The 24,046-nt window shown below is 43.7% G+C and overlaps 2 protein-coding genes across 7 annotated transcripts; both read left to right on the top strand.

Moving 5' to 3' along the window:
* The first annotated feature begins 570 nt into the window (after positions 1–570).
* On the top strand, positions 571–18,839 carry LOC110510175 (putative ATP-dependent RNA helicase ddx6). Of its 3 annotated transcripts, none has more exons than XM_021591547.3 (13): positions 571–1,165; positions 2,177–3,222; positions 3,317–3,421; positions 7,029–7,158; positions 7,765–7,911; positions 12,063–12,157; positions 13,766–13,888; positions 14,060–14,188; positions 15,635–15,751; positions 15,881–15,944; positions 16,041–16,142; positions 16,286–16,497; positions 16,771–18,839. In XM_021591547.3, the coding sequence occupies exons 2-12, from the start codon at positions 2,983–2,985 to the stop codon at positions 16,492–16,494; spliced, it is 1,461 nt and encodes a 486-aa protein (XP_021447222.1). In that variant the 5' UTR covers positions 571–1,165; positions 2,177–2,982; the 3' UTR covers positions 16,495–16,497; positions 16,771–18,839. The 3 variants fall into 3 exon arrangements, with proteins under 3 accessions (XP_021447222.1, XP_021447229.1, XP_090082285.1); XM_021591554.3 differs by having other exon boundaries at positions 582–699; XM_090226159.1 differs by having other exon boundaries at positions 977–1,075.
* A 1,303-nt stretch (positions 18,840–20,142) lies between these two features.
* LOC110510167 (mitochondrial import receptor subunit TOM40 homolog) lies at positions 20,143–24,025 on the top strand. 4 transcript variants are annotated; one of them, XM_021591533.3, is made up of 10 exons: positions 20,143–20,318; positions 20,839–21,041; positions 21,475–21,542; positions 21,767–21,859; positions 21,964–22,065; positions 22,173–22,278; positions 22,528–22,650; positions 22,753–22,829; positions 23,076–23,178; positions 23,317–24,025. In XM_021591533.3, the coding sequence occupies exons 2-10, from the start codon at positions 20,840–20,842 to the stop codon at positions 23,454–23,456; spliced, it is 1,014 nt and encodes a 337-aa protein (XP_021447208.2). In that variant the 5' UTR covers positions 20,143–20,318; position 20,839; the 3' UTR covers positions 23,457–24,025. The 4 variants fall into 4 exon arrangements, with proteins under 4 accessions (XP_021447208.2, XP_036825615.1, XP_090082286.1 ...); XM_036969720.2 differs by having other exon boundaries at positions 20,203–20,318; positions 22,783–22,829; XM_090226160.1 differs by having other exon boundaries at positions 20,214–20,537.
* The last annotated feature ends 21 nt before the right edge of the window (positions 24,026–24,046 follow it).

Raw genomic sequence — 24,046 nt, 5'->3', positions numbered from 1 at the left:
CGAATAGATCTTAGACGCACAATTGTACATCTGACTAAGATTGTGTGTGCAGTATTTGTCAATTAAAAAAATAGCATGAAAACGAGTTGTCTCTGGTTGAATAACAACAAAGACTATATTGAGGAATCTCTACTGTTGACCAATCACCGACGAAGGGGCGTAGACATCGGCACCGAACTTCGGCTTTCCTCCAGAATTTTTTTTAATGTGCCCGAACAGCCGAAAAAACCCTCACCGAAGTCCAAAACTAACACAAATGTCGTCATAATATGTGCACGAACTCTACCGAACTGTTTCGTCTGGGAAGCAAGTGTTTTACCGTAGGGACGTCCCAAGGAACCCATATAGCGCTATTCATTTTGAGTTCGAAACAGGACACGTTGATTGGATAGTTCATGTACCTGCGCAGCCAGACGAACGAAGGGTTCCATTAGTTACCACATCCACAAAGTCAAACGTGGTTATATCGTAAACATTTATAAAAAAATAAAAATATATATTTTTAAGGTTAGGCATACGGTTTAACAGGTTAAAATCACATTTGAAGAAGAAAAATGGGTGGGGCTTATTACTTTGTGGCTGTGGCAACTAGTGACGACCCAGTAGGAAAGCGAAAGAGAAAACCAGCTGAAGGCGAGCGTGCGGCCATGTTGAATTGTAATTTTGTTTTTAAAGAAGAGACAAAAGAGAGACAAGTCGGTGGGTTTCACGAAACTGGAAGCAGATAGCGCTAACCAATTTGAGTTCGAAACAGGACATGCTGATTGGATAGTTAATGTACCTGCGCAGCCAGACGAACGAAGGGTTCCATTAGTTACCACAGCCGCAAAGTAAACATGGGTTATATCATAAACATGCATAAAAATAGGTTTATATTGTTAGGCATACGGTTATCAGGTTAAAATCACATTTTAAGAAGATAAATTGTATAAATGGGCGGGGTTTATGATTTTGTGGCTGTCGTAACTAGTGACGACAGTAGGAAAGCGAAAGAGACAACAAGCTAAAGGCGAGCGCGCGGCCATGTTGAATTGTCTTTTTTTTTTTAAAGAAGAGACAAAAGAGAGACAAGTCGGTGGTTTTCACGAAACACAAACCGTATCATAATACTTGGAACATTTGCTCTAATTAAGTTAACGAGAGAAGACGTCCGATGAACATTAAGGTAACATATTGTATTTGTTTGAAGTAGCTGAGTGCATGGGCGCTACTCGACTGCCTAGGCTAGTATGTTTAAAGAAGGTGAATCGACCAGTCAGGCTACGCTTAACGTTATTTATTATAGTTAGCTAACTAACCAGCAATGTTTGCAAAGCAAACGTGCTAGCTAGTTATTATTTTTTTACTTTATCAAATCTGTCGACTGTCTAAATCGCCAGACTCAACTCGGACTTGTGTCGTGAAGTTACTGTTAGCCTCAAAGTTGTCAGTTAAACTAACTCAGCCCATAAACTTCGATTAACACGTTATCACAGCTAGCTAGCTAACGGTAGTTGACTAGCTAACTTCACAGCTATAGCTTGGTACGTTAGCTTAGCTAATCTACTTCACCGGGCATTTAATGCCACTAGGTAGCTAGTTAGTATCCACGTAAAGTGTGCCTACCTACCGTTAACGTTACTGTGGTCACACAAACAATCATTAGTTAGCCACCTGTTTGCTAATAAACCAAATGTGGGTCTAGTATGGCTGTTCAATTTATTCAATATCTCACGAGTACACTAAGCACCAACTCGGAGCTAACGTTAACTGAACTATTTTGTTGAGCTCAGTCCTAGTTTGCTAATGTAGTGTTTTATCACAGCCAACTTGTGTGTAACTAACGTGTGCTCGTAACTTAGGTTTTGGATCTTGTTAAAACAGTTTTCCTGTTGCCCCAGACCACTGCACTTGGAAACTAGCTAACTACACTTATTATATCGACCATTTTTACCACGTAACCGAACTAGCTAGCTAAACACCTTGCTAATCTGTCCAGTTACCTAGTTACACGTTAAAACTAAAATGCTCAAGTGTATCGCTAATCGAGTCTATCAGGAAATTAACATGTTCCATCATTTAAAGTACAGTCCTAGTTAGTGGTTGTTTTTGTTTAAAAGTTGAGACTTGGTTTCATTAATAATTTAGACATGTAACATTGTTTTTGTCCTTGTGCTGTTTTGTTGGTTTCGTGCAGGTTACCTGGAGTTGAAAGCAAATGCAACTAAGGGTGTCAGCTCCACATCTACCACAGCAAAAGAAGAGCACAACAGCAGAACACACATTGTGACTGTCCAAGTGAACAACACAAAGGGTTGGAACTATTACCCTCAGTGTTTTGTATGTCATTTTTTGAGGTTGCCAATAGCAAAATTGCCTCATAAAACACCAAAAAACACACCAAGTTGAAAGACTCAGAAACATAGGAATAGTCCATGTGAATCAGAGGACAGTACAGGTCTGTTTGAATGTAAAAGACTAAAAGCACTTGAGACTCTAACAAAGAAACGTACAACCACTTCAGTCCAGGAAAAAAGCTTAAAAGGTCTTTGAACATAAACAATATTAAAAACTTAACAGGTTGTTGTACACAGAACTTCAGAAAAGGCATTTTTCACCAGGAATAAGACTGCTTCAGGATAATTTACTTTAGATGTTTGAACTCTGTTGAATTCTGAAACACGTTCACATAGGTTTGATTTTGAGCGGATATATGATCAATTTATTCATATAAATGCTAATTTCTCCCTTTTTGGGGAGCGTCTTGTAAATATACCATTTTCGTATGCCAGACTCTTCTTTTCAAGAGATCTGTACGTATAAGTGTATACATTCTTTAAATTAGAAATCCTGAAAACAAGGTTTTAGTTTTTTTTTTTGTGAGCTAAATAACAAGGACATTAGTTCCACGAGTGGAAAAACAATCTCTAAGGAAATATTGAACAAAAAAGTTTAGCTGAGTGACTAAGGAATTGACAGACTGAAGGAAAAGCTCTCTAAGCCATGTCTACAGCAAGAACGGAGAACCCAACATCCATCATGGGACTGAACAAGCCCAATGGGCAGTTTAGAGGACCACTCAAACCAGTTGGACTAACATCAGGATCCCTGGCAACTGCCCCACAACCAGATGCCCAACAGAAGGGAGGTAACATTCCCCAGGGCAGTGGGGGTATCCGGTTTGGCGATGACTGGAAGAAGTGCCTGCAGCTTCCACAGAAAGACTGCAGATTTAGAACATCAGTAAGTCCTAGTGACACATTCACAGTTTAACATAGCAAGCCCATCAATCAATAATGACCCTAGCTTCAACCTTGACCATCTACTCTTTCCCCAGGATGTGACATCGACCAAGGGGAATGAGTTTGAGGACTACTGCCTGAAGCGGGAGCTACTGATGGGGATCTTTGAGATGGGCTGGGAGAAACCATCTCCTGTACAGGTAACTTGCCTCTGCTTCTCTGTCCACGACTTCCGGCGCCGACAGAGATGGCCGCCTCGCTTCGCGTTCCTAGGAAACTATGCAGTTTTTTGTTTTTTTACGTGTTATTTCTTACATTAGTACCCCAGGTCATCTTAGGTTTCATTACATACAGTCGAGAAGAACTACTGAATAGAAGATCAGCGTCAACTCACCATCAGTACGACCAAGAATATGTTTTTCGCAACGCGGATCCTGTGTTCTGCCTTACAAACAGGACAACGGCGCGGATTCCATGCAGCGACCCAAAAAAACGACTCCGAAAAGAGGGAAACGAGGCGGTCTTCTGGTCAGACTCCGGAGACGGGCACACCGTGCACCACTCCCTAGCATTCTTCTTGCCAATGTCCAGTCTCTTGACAACAAGGTTGATGAAATCCGAGCAAGGGTAGCATTCCAGAGGGACATCAGAGACTGTAACGTTCTTTGCTTCACGGAAACGTGGCTCACTGGAGAGACGCTATCCGAGGCGGTGCAGCCAACGGGTTTCTCCACGCATCGCGAAGACAGAAACAAACATCTTTCTGGTAAGACGAGGGGCGGGGGTGCGTATGCCTTATGACTAACGTGACATGGTGTGATGAAAGAAACATATACATATACAGATACAGGAACTCAAATCCTTCTGTTCACCTGATTTAGAATTCTTCACAATCAAATTTAGACCGCATTATCTACCAAGAGAATTCTCTTCGATTATAATCACAGCCGTATATATCCCCCCCCCCCCAAGCAGACACATCGATGGCTCTGAATTAACTTTATTTGACTCTTTGCAAACTGGAAACCATTTATCCGGAGGCTGCATTAATTGTAGCTGGGGATTTTAACAAGGCTAATCTGAAAACAAGACTCCCTAAATTTTATCAGCATATCGATTGCGCAACCAGGGGTGGAAAGACCTTGGATCATTGTTACTCTAACTTCCGCGACGCATATAAGGCCCTGCCCCGCCCCCCCTTTCGGAAAAGCTGACCACGACTCCATTTTGTTGATCCCTGCCTACAGACAGAAACTAAAACAAGAGGCTCCCACGCTGAGGTCTGTCCAACGCTGGTCCGACCAAGCTGACTCCACACTCCAAGACTGCTTCCATCACGTGGACTGGGACATGTTTCGTATTGCGTCAGACAACAACATTGACGAATACGCTGATTCGGTGTGCGAGTTCATTAGAATGTGCGTTGAAGATGTCGTTCCCATAGCAACGATTAAAACATTCCCTAACCAGAAACCGTGGATTGATGGCAGCATTCGCGTGAAACTGAAAGCGCGAACCACTGCTTTTAATCAGGGCAAGGTGTCTGGTAACATGACCGAATACAAACAGTGCAGCTATTCCCTCCGCAAGGCTATCAAACAAGCTAAGCGTCAGTACAGAGACAAAGTAGAATCTCAATTCAACGGCTCAGACACGAGGCATGTGGCAGGGTCTACAGTCAATCACGGACTACAGGAAGAAATCCAGCCCAGTCACGGACCAGGATGTCCTGCTCCCAGGCAGACTAAATAACTTTTTTGCCCGCTTTGAGGACAATACAGTGCCACTGACACGGCCTGCAACGAAAACATGCGGTCTCTCCTTCACTGCAGCCGAGGTGAGTAAGACATTTAAACGTGTTAACCCTCGCAAGGCTGCAGGCCCAGACGGCATCCCCAGCCGCGCCCTCAGAGCATGCGCAGACCAGCTGGCCGGTGTGTTTACGGACATATTCAATCAATCCCTATACCAGTCTGCTGTTCCCACATGCTTCAAGAGGGCCACCATTGTTCCTGTTCCCAAGAAAGCTAAGGTAACTGAGCTAAACGACTACCGCCCCGTAGCACTCACTTCCGTCATCATGAAGTGCATTGAGAGACTAGTCAAGGACCATATCACCTCCACCCTACCTGACACCCTAGACCCACTCCAATTTGCTTACCGCCCAAATAGGTCCACAGACGATGCAATCTCAACCACACTGCACACTGCCCTAACCCATCTGGACAAGAGGAATACCTATGTGAGAATGCTGTTCATTGACTACAGCTCGGCATTCAACACCATAGTACCCTCCAAGCTCGTCATCAAGCTCGAGACCCTGGGTCTCGACCCCGCCCTGTGCAGCTGGGTACTGGACTTCCTGACGGGCCGCCCCCCAGGTGGTGAGGGTAGGCAACAACATCTCCTCCCCGCTGATCCTCAACACTGGGGCCCCACAAGGGTGCGTTCTGAGCCCTCTCCTGTACTCCCTGTTCACCTACGACTGCGTGGCCACGCACGCCTCCAACTCAATCATCAAGTTTGCGGACGACACAACAGTGGTAGGCTTGATTACCAACAACGACGAGACGGCCTACAGGGAGGAGGTGAGGGCCCTCGGAGTGTGGTGTCAGGAAAATAACCTCACACTCAACGTCAACAAAACTAAGGAGATGATTGTGGACTTCAGGAAACAGCAGAGGGAACACCCCCCCTATCCACATCGATGGAACAGTAGTGGAGAGGGTAGCAAGTTTTAAGTTCCTCGGCATACACATCACAGACAAACTGAATTGGTCCACTCACACCGACAGCATTGTGAAGAAGGCGCAGCAGCGCCTCTTCAACCTCAGGAGGCGGAAGAAATTCGGCTTGTCACCAAAAGCACTCACAAACTTCTACAGATGCACGATCGAGAGCATCCTGGCGGGCTGTATCCCCGCCTGGTACGGCAACTGCTCCGCCCTCAACCGTAAGGCTCTCCAGAGGGTAGTGAGGTCTGCACAACGCATCACCGGGGGCAAACTACCTGCCCTCCAGGACACCTACACCACCCGATGTCACAGGAAGGCCATAAAGATCATTAAGGACATCAACCACCCGAGCCACTGCCTGTTCACCCCGCTATCATCCAGAAGGCGAGGTCAGTACAGGTGCATCAAAGCTGGGACCGAGAGACTGAAAAACAGCTTCTATCTCAAGGCCATCAGACTGTTAAACAGCCACCACTAACATTGAGTGGCTGCTGCCAACACACTGACACTGACTCAACTCCAGCCACTTTAATAATGGGAATTGATGGGAAATGATGTAAATATATCACTAGCCACTTTAAACAATGCTACCTTATATAATGTTACTTACCCTACATTATTCATCTCATATGCATACGTATATACTGTACTCTATATCATCGACTGTATCCTTATGTAATACATGTATCACTAGCCACTTTAACTATGCCACTTTGTTTACATACTCATCTCATATGTATATACTGTACTCAATACCATCTACTGTATCTTGCCTATGCTGCTCTGTACCATCACTCATTCATATATCCTTATGTACATATTCTTTATCCCCTTACACTGTACAAGACAGTAGTTTTGGAATTGTTAGTTAGATTACTTGTTGGTTATTACTGCATTGTCGGAACTAGAAGCACAAGCATTTCACTACACTCACATTAACATCTGCTAACCATGTGTATGTGACAAATAACATTTGATTTGATTTATTTTGGAACTTTGTTGAATGTGTGTTAGTGTTTGCTCATGTTTGTGGAACGGTCTCTCTCACCAACCTATGTCTGCCTGTCCCCAGGAGGAGAGCATCCCCATTGCTCTGTCAGGAAGGGACATCCTTGCTCGGGCTAAGAATGGCACCGGGAAAAGCGGAGCCTACCTCATTCCTCTCCTGGAGAGGATAGACCTGAAGAAGGACCACATACAGGGTGAGAACTGCACCAGCTGCTACTCAATACTGTTTCAACATCAATCCATGTGATCTCATTTGCTTGTTTTAATCAATGTTGGTACAAAGTCCGTCTATGAAATCTGCCCTTAATGTTTTATGATTAATTTGGCCTATTGTGATGTAATCACTGGTGAATACCGCTATGTAGTTGCCTGAACAATTCACTAGATTGATGCACAAGTAAGCACACATTCAGTGTATGGAGAGGGCATTGCTACGGCTGAGTACGCCTGGTGGGACACGGAATCTCTGACATATGGACAGACCCACTGTCACAAACCTAACGCCCACACACAGTGTGCTGTAATAGAGCTTGAACACAAGGGAACAGTATGCCACAGATTCTTAATGTCAAGGCCACTTGAGTTTAGTGAGTTGGATAAATTACATTCAGTTAAGCCAGTGCCTGAGCTCATTACCTGTCAGGGAAATTGGGCTTTTTTAATGGTCTCCGGTTATAGGTTATTTATTCCAATTTATTTGTGGAGATTGTTTTTCTCTTGTCCCTCATTCCCCAAACCCCTTTTTCTCTCCTTTGTCCTTAAATTTCTTCCTCTCTCTCCCCTTCCTCTCCTCTCTGCAGCCATGGTGATGGTTCCTACTCGAGAGTTAGCCCTGCAGGTGAGCCAGATCAGCATCCAGGTGAGCAAGCACATGGGTGGGGTCAAGGTCATGGCCACCACAGGAGGCACCAACCTGAGGGACGACATCATGCGTCTGGACGAGACTGGTAACTGCTACTGGGGACAGGCAGTCGAAAGGGTTATAGAGTGGCTGTAGTGGCATAACCAATGTGTGAAGAACTGCAGCTGATCATAGTTCTACAGATACTATGGATATTGTTTGCTTGTGTGACTGACACTGAACTGTGTTACTTTAACTTTACATCTAGTTTGGCTGTTCAAGAGACTTGCCCATGTTACACAACAGCACATTTTGCAGCTCCTCACTATGTGCCTTTATATACTGTACTTACTAGGGCTGTAATGATCAGTCCCTGATTCAAATGTTTGATACACTACATGACCAAAAGGATGTGGACACCTGCACGTCGAACATCTCATTCCAAAATCATTGGCATTAATATTAGTCCTCCCTTGGGGCAGTTGGCATTCTCCTGGTATCTGCCAAACTCAGATTAGTCCTTAGGACTGCCAGATGGTGAAGCTTGATTCATCACTCCAGAGAATGCATTTCCACTGCTCCAGAATCCAATGGCTTTATAACGCCACTCCAGCTGACGCTTGGCATTGCGCATGGTGATTTTAGGGTTGTGTGCGGCTGCTCGGCCATGGAAACCCATTTAAAGAATCTCCCGATGAACAGTTCTTGTGCTGACGTTGCTTCAAGGTAGTTTGGAACTCCACAATGAGTGTTACAACTTCAGCACTACCACTTCATTGCTGAGCCATTATTGCTCCTAGATGTTTACGCTTCACAATAACAGCAGAAACAGTTGACCGGGGCAGCTCTAGCAAGGCAGACATTTGATGAACTGACTTGTTGGAAAGATGGCATCCTGTGACGGTGCCACATTGAAAGTCACTGAGCTCTTTAGTAAGACCATTCTACTGTTACTGTTTGTCTATGGAGATTGCATGGCTGTTTTTATACACAGGTCTGCAACGTGTGTGGTTGAAATGGCCAAATCCACTCATTTGAAGAGGGGTCTACATACTTTTATGTGTATATATAGTGTGAGTTGTTTGGTCCGCTGTAACGATAGGTCCCTGATTCAAGTGTTTAAGGTATGAGTGCATTGATCCGCGGGACCCCAAACAGATCCAAATGTAGCATGCATTGTCAGAATCTATTCAAACGTTACGAATCGCCGGACAACTTTTTTGTTTTTTTTTGCTCAAATTACTTCTGAAAATAATATTTAATTCTGAAAATACCAAATATTTTATGGCAACTGTGTTGTCTCCAGTGTTGAACTAAGCATTTAATTATGTTGACAGTCATTGATCTAGAAGTAATTTTGCATGCCCTACAACCCCAGTAAATATCAGTAGCCTTGTCAAACTGTGTCCTGTGTTCAGCTTCGCACGCTGACCAACGATGGATAGGTCTATTCCTGTTCTGGTATGTCTGCGACTCACCCTCAGCATTCAAGTGTTTAAAATGGCTTGCTCTATTAGCCTTTATTAGTTGAGTGACAAATAAAATTTTCTAGTTTTTTAAAAGTCAAATGCACTTAGGTAGGTAGGCTACATGCTGATCAGGGCATACATTTGATTTGGATTGTTAAAGTTCACTATCAGCAGTAGTTTTGCTTAAAACAATCTGTGTAGTCATTTTTAGGTGTATATGGTGAAGTTGGTAATTTCATAACGGGGACAGCAATCACTTTTTCTAACCGTATTACATGGTCGAAGCTAGAGAAGAATACAAGCTCACTCAGTCTTAACCTCCAAACGGTCTAAACCAGGGGTATTCAACTCTCACCATACGAGGTCCGGAGCCTGCTGGTTTTCTGTTCTACCTGATCATTAATCGCACACGCCTGGTGTCGCAGGTCTAAATCAGTCCCTGATTTAGAATGAATAATGAATCAAATGCAGTGGAACTGACTTCGGGGTCCAGAGTTACGTTTCAGGAATCTAAACCGGCCAATTATGAGACGGGTGAAATACAAAGTTGTGTTATATATTCATTGCAAGATTTTTTTTAAAATATATATTTATACATTACTAGCTCTAACACTTAATCAGCAAAAATGACATTCATTAGTGGGTGATTTTCCTAATGGCTCAGATCAGATGCCAACAAGCATAATTTACACACAGCCTAGTGGTTAGAGCGTTGGCTGGATCGAATCCCCGAGCTAACATGATCAATCTGTCGTTCTGCCCCTGAACATGGCACTTCCCTGGTAGGCCGTCATTGTAAATAAGAATTTATTAACCTTTAACTAGGCAAGTCAGTTAACCTCTTAGCGCACGATTGATTCAGTAATCCACTTGTTCCACAAGTTCAACATGCATACAATGGAATCCCAAAATGTATCAATAAAGTTTGTCCAAACAAGTCAAACAACGTTTCTAATCAATCCTCGGGTACGCTAATATGTAAATAAACGATAACATTTAAGAAGGCATGTAGTATGTTCAATACCGGAGATAAATAACGGGGTGCGCGCCCTATTCCACACGTGCCACAAGACTAGTCAGACTGACATCTAGTGGAAGGCATAGGAACTGCAACCTGGGAGCTATTTATTTGTTTATCATGTAGACAAGTGTTGAAATGGACAGTGACTTAAAATGTTTTTAATCTGGATGGATTTCCCTTGGGAAATCTGCAATATAAAACTGCAATATCAGTTCTGTTATACAGACATTATTTAAAGTTTTATAATCTTCAGTGTTTTCTATCCAATGCTACCAATTATATGCATATCTTAGCTTCTGGGCCTGAGTAACAGGCAGTTTACTTTGGGCAAGTCATTTATCCGAACTCCCGAACACTGCCCCCTAGCCCTAAGAGGTTTTAAATAAAAGAAAAAAAAGCTCATGAGCTCCATCTGCAGCAGATTTTAATTTAGAATGGAAAATGAATGTGTGTATGCAACAGATGTTAGTGCATCGCATTGATATGTTCCTCTAATCCAGGGGTGGGCAATTCCAGTCCTCGAGGGCCTGATGTCAGTTTTACACCAGTTAACACGCCTTACTCCAATAGTCACCTTGGTCCGGATTCACAAAACCTTAAATGTCTTAACAGCCATTTTTTCGGTAAGCAAAGTTGCTATTCCTCAATTAAGTTATTGGAAATGTTAAGGTTTTCCTAAGAAAAAAGTTAAATGTGATTCTTGAAAATAATGCTTAAGTACATTTCCAAGAAGAAATCCTAAACTTTAGCACGGCTAAACTCTTGTCTTGAGACATGGATACTTTTGTAGCCATTAACATTTTCTTGCACCGCAGACAGTTGGCTACTGGATATTTTTAATACAAATGAAACACGCTAACTAGGAAGTAATTAGCAATATATTACAATCTAGAAGTGTTAAATAGCTAGCGCTATCTCGTCAATTTGCAAAGAACATGGCTAATGTTAATGTCAATAGCCATGCTGGCTATAATGTCTTTACGCGTTAGCTACGTTAGCTAGCTAACTTACCGGTCGCGCAGTTCCTCAACCACCTACACCTTCTCCTCCAGCTGGTCCACATGAATGGTCTCTCAGCTCCCTTTTTTTACGGCGTCAATGTCCCTTGCCATACCCCCGACGGCACAGACACTCGGCCACTCAAGCCCATACTTTATTTTTGGTCTCTGCAGTGACCCCGCAGTTATCAAGTCTCCCCAACAGCAACCTTTTCCTGGCTGCTCTTTCCTCCATTTCATCTCTTTTCTTGGTTATCTGTTTTTGATTTTGATATAGCTAGTCTGATGGCTATAACGTGTGAAGAAAAATAACCAAATCCGATCATCCCTGTCACATAGGCTTATTTGTTTCTAGCTCGTCACTGTCAATGCCACATGATATTTACAAAGTTCCTAAGAACATTTTGAGGATTTGCATTTACGAACTATCTTATGAACTTACAATTTTTTTTTTCTTCCCTTAAACGTATGTTTTTTTCATGTTTTGTGAATCCGGACCCTAATCTTCGGTTTAGAATGCAATTTGATTAATCAGCTGTGTTTTCTAGGGATGGTGTCACACTTTTTCTCCAATCAGGCCCTTGAGGACTGGAGTTGCCCACCCCTGCTCTAATCAAACCGAGTCACACTGAATCGTTTCAAACTAAAACCTATCGTACCTGTATCGGAGACAATTTGTCTGGATGCGTAACAAATCGTCTTAAAGGGGAAAGATGCACATCCCTAGTACTTGATGTTTATTTTTTCTTTATCTCGTCCCTTGTCTCAGTGCATGTGGTGATAGCCACACCAGGCAGGATCCTGGACCTGATAAAGAAGGGAGTGGCCAAAGTGGATAAAGTCCAGATGATGGTGATGGATGAGGTGAGCGTCGCTGGTTGTTTTATTAAAGCGGCATATGTTATGAAATCTGGAAAGTGTATATATATATTTTTTTTTGTGGAACACTCCGTAGTTGCACGTTTAGTTTTTCTACAGGAATAGTATTGGTTTAATAAGCCAAGTGAAAGTTTGAAAGTAGCCCCACTTTGCCACCTACTCTCTTTGAACATAAACTCAGCAAAAAAGAAATGTCCCTTTTTCAGGACCCTGTCTTTCAAAGAACGTCACAGATCTTCATTGTGAAGGGTTTAAACACTGTTTCCCATGCTTGTTCAATGAACCATAAACAACTATTAATGAACATGCACCTGTGGAAAGGTTAAGACACTGACAGCTTACAGACGGTAGGCAGTTATGAAAACTTAGGACACTAAAGGGGGCTTTCTACTGACTCTGGAAAAACACCAAAAGAAAGTGGCCCAGGGTTTCTGCTCATCTGTGTGAACATGCCTTAGGCATGCTGCAAGGAGGCATGAGGACTGCAGATGTGGCCAAGGCAATAAATTGCAATGTCCGTACTGTGAGACGCCTAAGACTGCGCTACAGGGAGACAGGACGGACAGCTGATCGTCCTCTGTGGCAGACCACGTACCGATCCGGTGCAGGCATTGTTACACATCTGAACATCACACCTGCGGGACAGGTACAGGATGGCAACAACTGCCCGAGTTACACCAGGAACGCACAATCCCTTCATCAGTGCTCAGACTGTCCGCAATGGGCTGAGAGAGGCTGGACTGAGGGCTTGTAGGTCTGTAGTGAGGCAGGTCCTCACCAGACATCACTGGCAACAACGGCGCCTATGGGCACAAACCCACTGTCACTGGGATAGACAGGACTGGAAAAAAGTGCTCTTCACTGACGAGTTGCGGTTTTGTCTCACCAGGGGTGATGGTCGGATTCGCATTTATCGTTGGAAGAAATGTGTGTTCTCTGGAGCGGGGTCGAGGTGGAGGGTCCGTCATGGTCTGGGGCGGTGTGTCACAGCATGAGGTTGTCATTGCAGGCAATCTCAACGCTATGTGTTACAGGAAAGACGACGACCTCCCTCATGTGGTACCCTTCCTGCAGGCTCTCCCTGACATGACCCTCCAGCATGACAATGCCATACTGCTCTTTCTGTGCGTGATTTCCTGCAAGACAGGAATGTCAGTGTTCTGCCATGGCCAGCGAAGAGTCTGGATCTCAATCCCATTGAGCACGTCTGGGAACTTGCAAGTGCATTTGGTGGAAGAGTGGGGTAACATATCACAGGAAGAACTGGCAAATCTGGTGCAGTCCATGAGGAGATGCACTGCTTTACTTAGTATCTGGTGTGCCCACCAGCTGCATTGACTGTGACTTGATTTTGACCTCCCCTTTGTTCAGGGACACATTATTCCATTTATGTTAGTCACATGACAGTGGAACTTGTTCAGTTTGTCTCAGTTGTTGAATCTTATGGTCATACAAATATTTACACATGTTAAGTTTGCTTAAAATAAACGCAGTTGACAGTGAGAGAACATATTTTTTTTGCTCAGTTATGTTAATGTACTGAGGCTGCACTGAACTGGGTCATCAACAAATGTGTCCTGACTCTCTCTCTAGGCAGACAAGCTGCTGTCTCAGGACTTTGTGGTCCTGATCGAAGACATCATTAGCTTCCTGGCTAAGGGTCGTCAGATCCTACTCTACTCTGCCACCTTCCCCATCAGTGTGCAGAAGTTCATGGTGAGAGGACTTTCCTTGATAACTGGGGGCTAGAGAGTATGAGAACAGGGGGAGACCAAGGGGAAGATGTGCATGGAGATTCAATGAGATAAATGAGTCTGAATTAAAAGTTGACAACTGAATTGTCTTTACTTTCAATTGCAATATGTTTACCCCTTTCCCCCTCTCCAGGCGAAGCACCTTTCAAAGCCCTATGAGATCAACCTGATGGATGAGCTGACACTGAAGGGCATCACCCAGTACTATGCCTATGTCACTGAGAGGCAGAAAGTCCACTGCCTCAACACCCTCTTCTCCAGGGTGAGTGTGTCGAAATCTGGAGGTAGTTTGTTGAGCTACATACAGTGCATTCGGAAAGTATTCAGACCCCTTGACATTTGTCACATTTTGTTACTTTACAGCCTCATTCTAAAATGGATTACATTATTTTTTTCCCCCCTCATTAATCTACACGCACTACCCCATAATGACAAAGCAGAAACAGGTTTTTATAAACTTTTGCAAATGTATTAAAAAAACAAAAAAAACAGATACGTATTCAGACCCTTTGATGGGAGACTCAAAATTGAGCTCAGGTGCATCCTGTTTCCATTGATCATCCTTGATGTATAAAAAACTTGATTGGAGTCCACTTGCTGTAAATTAAATTGATTGGACATGAATTGGAAAGGAACACGCCTGTCTAGAATTGTCCGTTGAGCTCGGAGCCTGGATTGTGTCAAGACACAGATCTGGGGAAGGGTACCAAAAATGTCTACAGCATTGAAGGTCCCCAAGAACAGTGGCCTCCATCATTCTTAATGGTAGACTCTTCCTAGCGCTGGCCTCACGGCCAAACGGCAATCGGGGGTGAAGGGCCTTGATCAGAGAGGTGACCAAGAACCTAATGGTCAATCTGACAGAGCTCCAGAGTTCCTCTGTGGAGATGGGAGAACATCTCTGCAGCATTCCACCAATCAGGCCTTTACTGTAGTGGCCAGACGGAAGCCACTCCTCTGTAAAAGGCACATGACAGCCCGCTTGGAGTTTGCCAAAATGCACCTAAAGACTCAGACCTTGAGAAACTAGATTCTCTGGTCTGGTGAAACGAAGATTGAACTACTTTGGCCTGAATGCCAAGCGTCACAACTGTACGGATGGTGGCAGGTTTCCTTCCGATAAGCATGGTGGTGGCAGTACCATGCTGTGGGGATGTTTTTCCAGAGGCAGGGACTGGGAGACTAGCCAGGATCAAGGGGAAAGATGAACGGAGCAAAGTAAAGAGATCCTTGGTAAAAACCTTCACCCCAGTCTGACAACCTGCTCCAGAGCACTCAGGACAACATTCCAAGAGGACAATGACCCTGCGAACACAGCCAAGACAACACAGGAGTGACTTCGGGACAAGTCTCTGAATGTCCTTGAGTGGCCCAGCCAGAGCTAGTCAATTTTATTCCATTTTAGAATATGGCTGTAATAAAACAGTGTGGAAGAAATTCACGATATCTAAATACTTTGAATGCACTAACTGCTTGATGAGTAACCTTAGGTCCCAGAGATATTGCCTCTTGTTTTGCTAGATACTAACTCAAGGTGGGTTGGAAATGTGTTCCGTAACTGGTCCTTTACATACACAGTCAGAAAAGCTCATTCTTTCAGTCCTAGAGATATTGACTAATGGGAGAGCAGGAAGCCATGTTTCATTCGGGTCATCCATCAATTCATAATGAGTACGTTGTCTCATCAATGTGTCTTGTTCTCCAACAGCTCCAGATCAACCAGTCCATTATCTTCTGTAACTCCACCCAGCGGGTTGAGCTGCTGGCCAAGAAGATAACGCAGCTGGGCTACTCCTGCTTCTACATCCACGCCAAGATGATGCAGGTCAGCTCAGCCGGCCCAGCCACTTGCACTTTAGATGTAGACCGCATGGAATACCTTCACATTAGACAGTGTGTAGATCTGTGTAGCCATGTTTTGCTAACCCTTGCACTGGTTTTGCCTTTGAAACAGGAGTATAGAAACCGTGTGTTCCATGACTTCAGAAACGGACTCTGCAGGAACTTGGTCTGCACGGGTAACGTATTTTACTCTTGAGTTGAATGATTGCTTGATTTAATTTATTTGTATAACTGATAGACTGATTGTTAAATTCTCTTGCCTCCCTGCTTAGATCTGTTCACCAGGGGAATTGACATTCAAGCGGTGAACGTAGTGATCAACTTTGACTTCCCCAAGAACGCTGAGACGTACCTGCATCGCATCGGCAGATCAGGTGAGACCATCCACTGCATTTTCATCACGCTGTCAAATCAGACCTACTGGAACATCATGGTCTTCTCCAGCTACCATCTGCTTTTCTCCTGGGTAAATAGTGTCAAATATAAGCCTGTTGTCTATTTTTAACACCTTTTCCAGGGAGGTTTGGTCACCTGGGTCTGGCCATCAACCTGATCACCTCTGAGGACCGCTTCAACCTGAAGTCCATTGAGGACCAGCTGGTGACCGACATTAAGCCCATCCCCGGCAGCATCGACAAGGGTCTGTACGTGGCGGAGTTCCACTCTGCCGACCCAGACGCAGAAGACGAGATCAGAGGCAAGGACGGCGAGTTAAGCGCAGCATAAATGGTAAGGTTTGACCATGTATGCAGAGATGAGTCTCCCATTATAGAAAGCACTCGGTAGTTATTTCACCTTTTGTTTATTTCATCTGTTGAGTCCTTTGAATCCTTGCTGGTCAGTGGTCATACAACAAAATAATTTTGGGCATTAGGGCCTGAACTGAGAAACGGTTCTCATGTTCAGCCTGATAAAGATTCTCGGGAATAGGATTGTTGAATAGGCTTTGCTTCTGCAATTTGATAACATTGGTTCGTAACTGGAGCCTTATCTCTTTTCCAGGAGAACAAGAGGCGTCTGGCATTCATCACACCCACCCCCTGCTGCGCACAGACATTAAGTTTAGTTTCTGACTGAATATTTAAATTCTACAGGATGCTTTTTCTTTTTCACAGGGGCAAAGTTTACAGCAGTGGTCAGTTTGTTTTGTCACAGTTTACAGCTGTTTTTTAAACAACATGATATGTATCCAACCTGCCAACTGTCAATTTTCTAAGTCTGCTGACTTTCTGTATTGTCAGTGTATCACTGTAGTGGCTTCTACAGTCACATTTCATAATTTCCTGTTGAAAAGGCCCTCCTCGCTTGTCAGGTTCACTTCCTATAGACTTATTTCTGAGCAGATGACTGTCGAGGAAACCAAAGCTGAACATGTTGATAGGGAATAATGGATTTACTCAAAAAACCAAAAGGACCCCCTTTGCTTTAACAGCTGTCTGGGGAATGCTATCATGGTGCTATACGGTGGAAATACGAATAGAACTACATTTTAAAAGTTTCTTTGTTTTTAAGTGTTCGTGCTGTGACTTAAGTCATACATGAAAGGCACCTACATGAATAGTTTGTCGCAGATGCACACTGAGTATTGATTAGTTTACTTATTGTTTGTTTATATTTTACAGCCTCCTTAGTGGGCTATGGCACCAGACAGACTCGTAACTTTTTGGGCAACAAATTCCTTGGACAAGGAGATGATGGCAATAGAACCTGACACGAAGAGGGCATTGATACAGGGCAAACATTTTATTTAGATACACTGACTTACTGACCCCCCCCCAAAAAAAAAAATGTTTTTTTATTATTTCTGTAGACATGCTGAAGCCAGTCATCTTATTCTATCGCTCTCTGACTCTTCTGTTCATCTCTCGCACTCTTAACTCACTTGCGTGCCTTAATCTAACCTCCGCTCAGTGTTCATACTGTACGTCTGAATGGATCTGTCTGTGTGAACCAGAGCTCCAGGAAGTAGCTTGAAAGTTCTGTTCTAAAAAGAGCTTCTGGTAATGTGTTCTTTAGCTCTCACCTTGAGTCAGTGCTTGTTTTCTCAGCTTCCCAGAACTCTCCTATGTGTTTTTAATGTGGAGTTGTTGAAACTGATCTAAGGTCAATTTTGCATCCCCTATCCTAGTGGTTAATATTAGATTTTTGGGGATGAAAACCTGACCCTAGATCTATCTGTAGCTTTTCAGAGACACCAGGGAGCAGAAATGGTCACAGGGTGGGGGACCCTAATCTCTAACTCAAGAAGGGATTTGTTACACTACTGGCAATTGTCATTGAGGAATCATAGCATTTCAGTCATATTTTCTCACAATTGTTATGCAATATATTTTTCCTCTTTCGTACAGCTATATTGGGTAGTCTGACAGAGGAATGGAGGGAAGATTGTAGCAGTACTGTCATTGGCTACAGTACAGATCTACTTTTAAAAGGATAAAATATTGCCAAATACAATCTTATAGCGACAACCCTAACAGATCCTACAATCTTCAACATTAGAGATGGAGCAGATGGCTGGCCTCCGCATTGAGTTTAGCACCAGCAGAACCAAACAAGGACCATTGTCATGCATTATTTAAACAGCCTACAATACTGAGCACTGTTTCCCCACATCTGGCTCTGGAGTATCCCTGTAAATGCTGGAGTTTATTTAACTTATTCCATTGTCAATTATCCTCAATTGAGGCACTTGAGCACTGAAATGGGACTTATGATTTGAGCATTGTCAATTGTCTGTGTTTAACCAATTAATAACGTTTTATCTCAGCACACCAGCCGCCCACAGCAACAAGCGATAGCTTTGGGAGAAGGCTATAAAATGGGCAAGAGAAGCAACATTTGCCAGGGGTACTCCAGGGCTGACTATGGTAGACTTCATTACTTTTTTTTTTTCTTTTTTTTTTCTCTTATCCATCTCATTTGGTTTGAGTAATGCTCCTGTTGTCTTTTTGGCAGAGGTCACCTCCTGAGCTAAAGTGGTAGGAGGATGGCTAAGCAAAGTTTATTCTCGTGCCAATTGTGTCAATGCCAGCACCTTTGAAGGAATCAAATAAAGGCCTGCTGATTCTCCATCCCTGTGACTAAGTTTTTGTGTGTCTTGGTTCATCACACTGAATGTTGTTTGTCAAGTTACACATTTTATCAGTGGTCAGCTAACATTGTGGAAAGTATGCATAACCTATTTGGCATAGGCCTGTCATGAAACTAGCTATATGTATACATTTTAATTTGCTAGGGCAGATGTGGCGTTAATGACAAATTCGGACACATTCAAGAGACTATACAGTACCGGTCAAAAGTTTGTACACATACTCATTCAAGAGTTTATCTAGATTTTTTTTTTTTTACTAATTCCTACATTTGTAGAATAGACAAACTATGAAATAAAACACACACAATCATGTAGCAACCAATGAAGTTTAAACAAACCTAAATATTTTAGATTCTTCAAAGCAGCCACCTTTTGCCTTGACCGCTTTGTACACTTGGCATTCTCTCAACCAGCTTAATGAGATGGTTTCCACATGCTGATCACTTGTTGGCAGCTTTCCCTTCACTCTGTGGTCCAACTCATTTCAATAGGGTTGAGGTCTGTTTTTTTGTGGAGGCCTTAGTTATCTGATGCAGCAATCATCACTCTCCTCCTTGGTCAAATAGCCCTTACACAGCCTGGAGATGTGTTGGGTCATTGTCCTGTTGAAAAACAAATGATAGTCCCACTAAGCGCAAACCAGATGGGATGGTGTATCGCTGCAGAATGCTGTGGTAGCTATGCTGGTTAACTGTGCCTTGAATTTGAAATCAGTATCACCAGCAAAGCACCATCACACCACCTCCATGCTTCATGGTGGGAACCACACATGCAGAGATCAACCGCGTCTCAAAGACACAGCGGTTTGAAAATCTCAAATTTGGACTTGTCAGACCAAAGGATGGATTTCCACTGTCCATTGCTTGTTTCTTGGCCCAAGCAAGTCTTATTCTTGGTGTCCTTTTTTGGATACTACATGATTCCATATTTGTTATTTCATATTTTTTATGTCTTCACTATTCTAGTGTAGAATATATATATATTTTTAAACTTAATGAGTAGGTGTGTTAACTTTTGACTGGTACTGTACATTCTACATGTAGAAAGAATCACAGGAAGACGAGCACTGTATAGGAAGATTACCCTGGGAATGTCTTGCTTCATGGGAATGAATGAAGCAACCGATTGGAAGGCGCAAAATAAGCCTATTAATGTCGTATTCAGGTGCTAGTCGGAAGTAGGAAACTCGTAAATGTTGGACTTGCTTACTGGCTGTAGTTATATAGATCAGTCATTTCAGAGTTCCCGACTAGGTCATGAACCCAGCACAACACGCAATATTTAGGATTTTCCTAGTAGTTGGATGTGCTGGCCAATGGTGGTTGAGTTTGTAGGTACACTACCCAATCTATGAGGTTATAGGGGACGGAGGGCGGGTCTAAACGTGCACCGGAAGGTTGTGGTTGAACTTTACCGGTGTGTAGCTAGAATTACCGCCGGACACGCACAAACAGTCAACGTGAGTAGCTCGCTAACACATTTGAAGGACAGTTGCATGAAACAGACAACTCTAAAACCGATGTCTTTATTACAGATAGCTGATGGTGTTACAGTTTTGTTGTCAGATGCATGTACAGTGCTGCAATTGTTATCGCTAGCAACATTAGCAAGCTAACGTTAGCTCAGTCAGTGACCGTCAGTCAAGTCGACCAGGTCTCAGAGCATTTCGTATTCTTCTGTACGTAAATCCGAGACACTCCATTATGTATGATACAGTATCTTACGTTTGGTATGGTTGCATGAGACAGATGGTTACTTAAGGCCACAACGAAAGGGGATTGTGGTTGGTATGGGTGGGCATTTGCTACCTTGCTAACGTTACGTGTTTGGCTTAAATACCCTTTGGCCTTGACCTAGCTGTGTTAGTCTTTGTCCCAGTTAATGCGTAGAGTTGGATAGCTAGCCACTAGAACTATTAACATAACATAAAGTATCTCACCCATTCTCTCTCTTTGTGTCTCTCTCTCATCCTGCTTCAGCATGGGCAGTGTGTTGGCTGCCAGCTCCCCCCCTCCCCCAGGCAGTGGCGTTGTCCAGGGGGCCCCTGGGTTGGTGTCAGTCCCCCCAGGGTTCTCCATGCCCCCCGTCCCTCCCCCCTCTGTCCCGGGACAGCCAGCGGTTGAGATAGGAAGCCCCCTCCCCAACCCTGGTACCTATGAGGAGTGTCATCGCAAGTGCAAAGGTAAGAATCATACACAGTCATGTCATGCGGTACGTCATCAGCGGTGTACAGGTGCATCTTTCCTGTTCGAATAGACTGGGCAATGACGTTGCAGATTTTATGCTCATATTTATTTGAGAGGTGTGTTTTTCCTCTGACGTACAATGTTTTCTGTCGCATATTTTAGATTGTATTAAATGTTAAAATTGTTTGCATTAAATAGTTTCTGTTTTGACCATAGACTTGGACAACTCTAGTGTCCAAAGGTCAGGTTTAGCAAGGGCAGCACCATTGACTTTCACCATTTTGAAATCAACTGGGTGGGGCTATTGGTTAAGGAAGGATCAGATAATTCCTTCCAGGTCATCAGGAGGGATCAGCCCATGAATTATACTTGTGAGCAAACATTCCATAGCAAACATTCCAAATCTCTATGGTTCTAACGTCATTTCAGAGGTGTTCCCCATCCAGATGGAAGGAGTGCGACTGGTGGTCAACAAGGGCCTGAGTAATCACTTCCAGGTCAGTTGTGGAGCTAGAGGAATATATATTCTAGATGCAAGTTGAGGCACTTGCAAGTTAAAGTCAGCGTTAGTATGCATTCTGTGCAAGCTATTATACAATGAAAAGGAACTATCTAACCCTCAAGGCTGTAAAGCTCAAGCTGATGATTGTCCTATTTCATATGGATCAGAATACTATATTGTTTGCCACTTTATTGGACGTCTGCTGTATCTGTTCTACAGGTCAGTCATACAGTCACTCTCAGCACCTTGGCTGAATCTGGCTACCGGTTTGGTGCCACCTACGTGGGCACTCAACAGACAGGACCTGCTGAGGTAAACTGTCACTTGACTGGTCTGGAAAATGTCTCTCAGCCACTTTACCCTAATATTATTATATTCTAATAAAGTTGTTAATGTACGTATTGAACCCCCCCAAGTCCTTCCCAGTCATGGTGGGAGACATGGACAACACCGGTAGTCTGAACGCCCAGGTTATCCACCAGCTCACCAGCGCCGTGCGCTCTAAAATAGCCATCCAGGTACGTCACTGTGAAGAGTGGAACGCAACACCAGGATCAGGAAGTTTGTATATTAAACTTACTGTTTATTCATCTGTCCATTTCCAATAATGCCTTTATTTCAACAGACTCAGCAGCACAAGTTTGTGAACTGGCAGTGTGACATGGAGTATCGTGGTGATGACTTCACCTCTGCTGTTACCCTGGGCAACCCAGACGTCCTCCTTGGCTCTGGTAGGATTGTTTTCTCATCAGACTTCACTGGTGGTCCATGATGCTGCAAAACGACCCATCTCTCCTACAAGCACATTTGTGTGGAAGCTTCATCACTTAAAGCAATAATGTTCTTGTTACCCAGCCTTTTGATCACACGTTATGATGGCTTCTGTTTACAGAGTGAACAGGCTGGTTATTATTCAGACATGAGTCCTTTATTCTTGTGCTCTATTGTAATATCTATGATGACGATGTTGCTGTCCTCAGGTATTATCGTGGCTCACTACCTTCAGTCCATCAGTCCAGCCCTGGCGTTGGGAGGAGAGCTGGTCTACCACCGGAGGCCTGGGGAGGAGGGAGCAGTCACCTCCCTAATGGGCAGATACACAGGTGAGACCCTCTCTGACCCACACCACCTCACCTTCTGTTAGAGCCAGGAGCTTTTTACTGGTCAGGTCACTGAGATTAATATTCTTCTTGTTTTTACTCCAGGCAATAATTATGTTGCCACATTGACTCTAGGAGGTGCTGGTGCTCATGCAACATACTACCACAGAGCCAATGACCAGGTACCCAAACTAAGCTATCCTATCACCTAGCCCCCAGTCTAGACCACAAAACTCCTCAAACTTTAGTGTGGATCACTGTGCAAAATAGTTGGGAATCCACTGGTATCCTACCATCTCGTGACCATGCTAATGGAACATGCCTTTTCTGACATGGAGGTGTTAGCCCACTGAAATACTTGAGGCTATGTAGCAGCACAGTGCTAGGTCTGTTTGTGAGACCATCTTGTTGTTGTTCTACCAACTCAGCTGCAGCTGGGGGTGGAGTTTGAGGGCAGCATGCGGACGCAGGAGACCGCAGTATCGTTTGGGTATCAGCTGGACCTCCCTAAAGCCAACCTGCTCTTTAAAGGTAAGCCACTGTCTGTCCCTCGACAGCACAGCTATTCAGTCAGACCTCTAGGGTTAATTGAGTTGAGCCATTTGTCAATGATTGTCCCAGGTCTGAATTATTTCCTGATCTGTCCCTCCCCTCCATCCCTGTCTCCAGGTTCGGTAGACAGTAACTGGGTGGTGGGGGCGGTCCTGGAGAAGAAGCTGCTGCCCCTGCCTCTCTCCTTGGCCCTGGGAGCCTTCCTTAACCAAAAGAAGAACAAGTTCCAGTGTGGCTTCAATGTCACCGTTGGCTAGACCTCCTCCAGCCGCCTCGACACACTGGGCCATGCTTGGACCAGCACAGAAACACACAGTCCTGGGCTTGTCATGTATCTACTGGATTCAGACTCTCCTATACTGTGAATTGTGGGGCAGAGTGAGCGAGGGGGTTACTCTATACCATGGAGCTAGGCCTACATATTGTAGCACAAGTCTATTTCCTTCTGGTATATATATAATGTGATACCCAACGAATAGAGAGCATCAGGTGATGCAGTCTAACATGTGATTAGACTAATATTGTCGCTGTCTGATAACTGCATCTACATTTTTGGCAATTTCCAAACAATACAGAAACTATAGGAAAGGAAAATAGGGCTATATTTTACTGTTAACGAATATACAACTTCAGTATTTTGAATACATTTTCTTGGTCCTAGAGTCATGAAATGTTCAGAGTACACTTACAGCTTTCAATATGTAATAGAAATGGGCAGAAATGGAGTTGAAGTTCTCACCAGACCGTGACAATATAATGAAATTATTTAGAATCATAAACAACTTTTGTATCTTTGGTTTTTGATGTTAAAGACCATTAAGGACTGGTTCTGTGTCTGTGTGGTGCT

This window comes from Oncorhynchus mykiss, chromosome 3 (assembly GCF_057628025.1).
Source record: "Oncorhynchus mykiss isolate SJ-2025 chromosome 3, ASM5762802v1, whole genome shotgun sequence".
Taxonomy (NCBI): Eukaryota; Metazoa; Chordata; class Actinopteri; order Salmoniformes; family Salmonidae; genus Oncorhynchus; species Oncorhynchus mykiss.
The sequence above is the reverse complement of the archived record's forward strand: the minus strand, read 5'-3'. Positions and strand labels throughout refer to the sequence as shown.